Source organism: Cotesia glomerata, linkage group LG2 (assembly GCF_020080835.1).
Source record: "Cotesia glomerata isolate CgM1 linkage group LG2, MPM_Cglom_v2.3, whole genome shotgun sequence".
NCBI classification, from domain to species: Eukaryota; Metazoa; Arthropoda; class Insecta; order Hymenoptera; family Braconidae; genus Cotesia; species Cotesia glomerata.
Window position 1 is genome coordinate 16,181,537 of NC_058159.1, and position 6,778 is coordinate 16,188,314.

General features: G+C 44.0%; 1 protein-coding gene across 1 annotated transcript; it reads left to right on the forward strand.

The window, feature by feature from the left end:
• The first annotated feature begins 5,691 nt into the window (after positions 1–5,691).
• Positions 5,692–6,317, forward strand: LOC123258896. Its single transcript, XM_044719164.1, has 2 exons — positions 5,692–5,964; positions 6,058–6,317. Exons 1-2 carry the CDS (start codon positions 5,834–5,836, stop codon positions 6,272–6,274), a joined length of 348 nt encoding a protein of 115 aa, XP_044575099.1. The 5' UTR covers positions 5,692–5,833; the 3' UTR covers positions 6,275–6,317.
• Positions 6,318–6,778: the final 461 nt, after the last annotated feature.

Here is a 6,778-nt window from a genome sequence, read left to right on the forward strand (position 1 = left end):
GATAAAATCGGTCAAGCCGTTTAAAAGTTATAAGCGGTTAACATACTTTCACACACACACACACACACACACACACACACACACACACACACCTGCGGCAGAGGAAAAACTGCTACCAGACGCGTCTCCCCGTAGCGGATGGGTTGACACTCGCTGTCCTTGGATGGCACTAGGTCTCTTAGTTGATGAGGTACAGAGGGTAGGAGCTAAATAAAATACACTCCCGTGGACAAAACTCCCCTTTAATGGGTTGGTCACACTAACTGACCTAGCAAGACGATTGGTCCCTGCTGTAACTCACTGGGAGTGTCCGGAACCTGTATCGTAGTTTCCGACGATGCAGGCTACGGCTGATGTGAGCTTGCTTTGCCGAGGTGTAAGTTGCAGCAGTGGATAAGGAGCCAGCCACTTCGGGCCTTGATCAGGAAGTACGCAGTGAGTGTTAGAGATCGGAATCTTCACCGCTCCGAGCGAGTCTAGTCCGTCCGTGTATTCCGGGACTGGCTAAGTGTCGGCTAGGCCTCAGGGAACTGGGGTAGGAGTACTATCTCCGAGGGTACACCCGTTCCTAGTTATGACAACCCGCTCCACTCCGTACGATGCGCTGGTAAATAAAAAAAGTATGAGTAACCCACAGGAAACAAACAAGAGTGGAAACGGGCTACATGCCCAACAAGCAGTGATTGACGCAAGCACTGAAATGAAGCGTTCGCAAGCGCTCAAACGCCTTGAAAAGCTGATCAGTGAGCTGAATGATTTCGTCCAACCAAAGGTCAACATTCACAAAGAGATAAAATCCAAGATGACTGGTGTAACTAACGCCCTTCAAAGGTTTAAGAAGCTGGATGAGGAGTGGCGCTCATCATTGCAGCGCATTTCTCATGCTACACCGGAGAAAGCCTGTCAGGCTGTCGTCGTGACTGACGAAGCAATGGACACCGGAGCTGAAGGTGATGGTGAATCAGTCGCTGAAGGCAAGGGTGAAACTGACACGAGGCCTGGAAAGAAAAAGGACCGAAACTCGCCAGAGCCAACCGATAAAGTCACAAAGAAGAAGGACTTGAAAAAAAGCCCTCCCCAACGACTGACAGGGCAGGTCGACGAACCTAAGAAGACGACTGACTGGGAAAAAGTACAGTCTAAGAAGGAGAAGAGAAGGCTAGCTAGAGAGCAACTCCCAAAGCAACCGCCGAAAGAGCCCCGGTCGGAACCTAAGCGGAAAAAACCGCGAAAATGGACCAGGCCTGATGCTCTGATCATCCGTCCGGTCGAGAAAGAGAAGTACGCCGAAATATTGCGTCATATAAAGCAGGCCGTCCCTGACGAACAGGTCCGCACAACCGTGGAAAAGATCCACAAAACCAAAACTGGGGACATGCTGATTACGCTCTCAAAGAAGAGTATCGACAAAGGCCAAGCCTTGCAAAAGACCATCATGGATATTCTTCAAAAAGAGGCTGAAGTAATCTGCAAAGGACCGCAGGAGACCATCGAGATCCGAGACATTGATGATGACACGACGAAGGAGCACATTCAGACTGCCCTGAAAACGGAAACCGGAGAAACTTGCGAAATACCACTAGAGGCTATCAAGATCCGTAAGGCCTACAGAGGTACGCAAAAGGCTACAGTGACACCACCAGCAGCTGGAGCACAACAGCTACTGGAAGGAAGTGGCAAAATAAGGATTGGCTGGGTCAATTGCCGAATAAGAGCAACTAGAAGACCAGTCCAATGCTTTAAATGCTGGCACTTCGGACATCTTGGGTCCCAATGTAAAAGCCAAGTAGACCGGTCTCAACTCTGCATCAGATGTGGACAAGAAGGGCACCGTATCTCTGACTGTAAAAATCCTGCCAAGTGTGCAATATGTGCTGAGCAGCAAGGAACAAAGGACGTGGCTCACCATGCCGGCACCCACAGGTGCCCAGTATTTCAGGAGGCGCTCCAGAAGTTGACGAACAAACAACCATGAGGATACTACAGCTCAATCTCAACCATTGTGAGGCAGCGCATGACCTGCTTATGCAATCCGTGCGAGAATTAGAGCTTGACTTGGTACTAATAGCAGAGCCATATAAACACCTGAGTACCCAACCCTGGGAATCCAAAGCTGTCATCTGGTCATGTGGCAAGCTCCCTTTCCAAAATGCAGTCGACAACAGTAATGCCGGCTTTGTAGCAGTATCAGTAGAGGGCATCCGCTTCTATAGCTGCTACGCACCACCTAGCCTCTCCATTGTTGACTTCACTGATATCTTGGATCGACTAACTGAAGATGCGAAGCAATACCATCCAGTAGCGATAGCCGGAGACTTCAACTCCTGGGCAGTTGACTGGGGCAGCAAACATACCAACGCACGAGGGAAAGCACTACTAGAGGCCTTTACTACACTAGATGTAGTTTCGCTCAACAGTGGTGATACGCCGACCTACACCAAAGGTGACGCAAGCTCAATTGTAGACCTCACTTTTGTCAGTAATAGCCTTGCTAGAGGTGACTACAACTGGAAAGTGTCGGACATCTACACTTCCAGCGACCATCATGCGATATTCTGGAAAATATCAAACGACCAGAACCTCAAGAGACCAATCAAGCAGTCTAACATCGTTGGTTGGAAGGTAAAATCTTTTGACCCAGAAGCATTGCTAATAGCCCTCGATGGTGATCCGATTAACACTGGATGTGCAGAACAACATACTAAAGACCTGATGAGGAGAGTAACACATGCTTGTGATGCCAGTATGCTTCGTAAACGTGGCATAAATTCGAGACCTTCGGTGCATTGGTGGAACGACCACATCAGCGTCCTCCGTAAAGAGTGTCATAGAAAGAGAAGAATCTCCCAGCGCCGCTATCAACGGCTCAACTCAGTGGAGCTGATCGCAGAGTACAAAAAGGCGCGTCGTGAACTGAATAAAGCCATCAAAGAGAGCAAAAGAAGATGCTGGAAAGAGCTTATATACAAGGTGGATAAAGACGTGTGGGGTAGGCCTTATAAGGTGGTTATAACCCACCTGAAAAAACAATAAATGCCATCACCTACGTGTCCTCAACTTCTTCAGAAAATCGTCACTGCACTGTTCCCACAGCAACGCAACTTCGATTACCAGTTGGCGCCAGGCGAACTGGACGACATTTCACCTGTCACTGAAGAAGAACTGCTGGAGGCCTGTAACTGTGTAGGGAATAATAAAGCGCCGAGATTGGACGGAACCCCTAATATAGCCTTGAAAACCATCATAAAGGCAGCTCCAACATTATTCCTCGACGCTTATAATGCATGCCTCAAGGAGGGGACTTTTCCTCGTAAGTAGAAACAGCAACGATTGGTACTGTTACCTAAAGGGAAGAAACCACCAGAAGAACCGTCATCTTACCGACCACTTTGCATGCTAGCGTTGTTTGCTAGATACGGCGGGTAAGATATTTGAGCGCATAATTCACCAGAGAATTGAAGCAGTGGTCGACCCACTCCTGGCAGACAATCAGTATGGATTCCAGAAAGGACGATCAACCCTGGACGCAATCAAACAGGTTGTTGATACGGCCAAGGAAGCAATCGCAGGAACCAGATGAAAAGGTGAAACGAAGAAGTATTGCCTGGTGGCGACACTAGACATCAGAAACACATTCAACTCCGCCAATTGGAAATGCATCATGCAGGCCCTCCAAGAGAAGAATGTACCAGAATACCTGCTTAAGATCGTAGCAAGCTACTTTAAAAACAGGGTCCTGAAGTATGACACGAAGAACGGTCCGAGAGAGTATGATATTACTGGAGGGGTACCACAAGGTTCAGTTCTAGGCCCGCTCCTGTGGAACATTATGTATGACGGTCTATTAAGACTAACTCTGCCAAGAAACGTCAAACTCGTAGCATATGCAGATGACGTAGCCGTAGTGATCGTAGCCAAACACCTTGACGAGATAAATCATATGTTCGATCTCACTTTTGAGCACGTTAACCGGTGGATGGACACAATGAACCTGCAACTGGCGCAACACAAGACTGAGGCAGTACTTATTACCAGCAGAAAAGTGGTAGAGACCATTAAGCTGAAAGTCGGCGAACAAGAAATCACATCACAACCTTATATCCGATATTTGGGAGTGATGCTTGATGCCCGGCTCAACTTCAAGCAGCAAGTGGAACATGTTAGTGCCAAAGCGTCAGTAGTGAGGGCTAGTCTCGCACGACTGATGCCGAATGTCGGAGGCCCAAAACAGAGCAAGAGGCTATTATTGTCATCAGTAGTCATATCGGTGCTCACTGACGGAATATCCATTTGGGCCGACGCATTAAAGACGCAAGAATCATGGAGAAAGGCTGGACCAGTATATCGACTAAGTGCCCTACGTGTAGCTAGTGCCTTCCGCACTATATCAGAAGAAGCAGTGTGCGTCATTGCTGGAACCCTACCTCTTAGAGTTCTAGCAGAGGAAAGACGGGCCCTTTACCAACGAAAAAGGTCAACTGCACTGATCCCTGAAGAACTTAGAATTGAAGAACGGCAGAAGAGCATAGGCCGATGGCAACTACAATGGGATGCTGCAGAGAAGGGTAGGTGGACGCACCGTCTCATACCTCGGATCGACATTTGGCTTAACCGGAATCACGGTGAGGTCAATTACTATCTTACGCAGATGTTGTCGGGACATGGGTATTTTCGAGAGTATCTACACCGCTTTAAGCACGATGACTCTTCGGAGTGCCCGTCCTGCCCAGGAGCTGCTGAAGACGCGGAGCACGTCTTCTTTGTATGTCCTCGTTTCGATCCACAGCGTGAAGAACTGGAGAAGATCCTGAACCAGAGAATGCAACCAGATTCACTAGTGGAAGCAATGTTGTCATCAGAAGCTGCCTGGAACGCTACCAACACGTTTGCAACAGAAGTCCTTAAAGACTTGCGTTCCACCAAAAGAAAAAGAGCAAATAGCAGAAGATAGAAGGAAGGTAGTTAACACCTTAGCCACCAGAAGGAAGAGCAGTAGCTAGATCCTCCCTTCACGAAGTAATGCCTGACGGCGGTTTCCATGAGGGATTAGAGGAAAGAAGGAAAAGGGGTTTAGGGTTTAGTGGGTAGGGGCATTAGTGTCGAGTTTTAGTATGACGCTGCGTCGAGTTGCCACATATCCAGGCCAAACAACTATGCCTAGAATCCGTAAAAAGGATTCCCCTAAAAAAACACACACACACACACACACACACATACAGACACCGTGACAACCTCGCGGGGATAGTCAGGGAAGCTTCCTGTGATCTTCAAACGTCGAGATCTGATGAAAACTCGATTTTTGCAAAACGGAGTGAAAACAATAACTTCCCGATTTTTGAAAATCTTCGATTTTCTTAGCGGGAAGTTAAAAATTTCCTGGCATCAATATGTATTGATCGAGTAAGAACCTGATAAATTCATGTAAAATAAAATATGAATTTACTTTTGTTTACTCTATGAATTATTTATTCCGCTATTGATACAATTTTTGACCAGATCTTGGTAAGACTTTCCCAAGAATTGGGTTTTTGAAAAAAAAAAATTATTGATTTTTTTATGTATTTTAAAACTTTATTATTAATAATATTGATATTTAATGCAAAAAACTTTAAAAAAAATTTTTTTCAATTAATTATAAACAATTGAAAATTGATGAAATTTAAATAAAAATTAAGTGACTATAAACGCGCCATGATTGGTCACCATAGTTGTGACGTCATAATGTTATAGCTATTTAATAACAGTACAGCGTTTACGGCTATTACACGTGACTAGACAATAATATTGAAAATTTCTTGCTAAAATATGAGTTGTTAGTTGATTCCGATTAGCTATGTGTGATAAAGGATTTATTAAGGCAAAGTCTGATAATATTCCTGATGTTGATATATTTATGATCACCGATTTTTTAAAAAATGACGTTCGGTTTAATTCTGCTGAAGTTCGAGGTGCCAAGGCATCAAGGTAAGTCTGTTGAAAAATAATATAATAAATTAAAATATTTAAGTATTTATTATCCATTATATTAAATATAATTATTTATTTCATAAATTGTAGAGCATCGCGTGAGAGTTACGGCGACAAAGCTATAGGTTATGTTCAACTAAGTCGTAAAAATAATATTTGTATTGTAAAAGGACGGGTATGTCCAGAACATCGATTTCGGAGTAAAGCTTATTCAGTTACTTTAACTATTAATGAAAAGTCAAGAAAAATTCAGGATGTTCAATGCCATAACTGTGCAGCTTCAGCAGGTAATTTATACTCCTATTAAATTTAAGTTTTTTGATGTTGTAAGCAATAATTATCTTTTATATTGTGTCTACATGTGGTTGCAAACATGCATTAGAATTACTTGTGTGGACCCATCGTAGAAGTGTAGATCTGACAACAACAGAAGTCGCTTGCTATTGGAAAAAATCTCGATTATCAGGCATTGGTACAGTTATAAAATATATTGAAGCAGAAAAACTAACAAAAAAAATATCTACTACTCCTGTTGAAAATTTTCCGGATGATAGTACATTTTTACAAGAAGTTGTTGAATTTGCCAAAAATCAACAAATAAATTCTCAAATTGAGCAATTAAATTTTGATTTAGAATCTAAAAAAGCTTACAATTTATCGTTACATCGACTAATTTTAGATTTTAATCAAAATACTGATTTGCGAGTAGAGAAATTTTTGGAATTCGCTAAAACTGAAATGGCAGAAGCTGTGTGACGAAGCTGAACAGCTCACCAAACAGCAAAGTGAATGTGCAATTTGGCATGAACTT

Coding starts and splice junctions, on each gene's coding strand:
- LOC123258896 (XM_044719164.1), top strand. CDS start 5,834: ATGTGTGATAAAGGATTTATTAAGGCAAAGTCTGATAATATTCCTGAT. Junction 5,965..6,057: donor CGAGGTGCCAAGGCATCAAG/GTAAGTCTGTTG, acceptor CATAAATTGTAG/AGCATCGCGTGAGAGTTACG.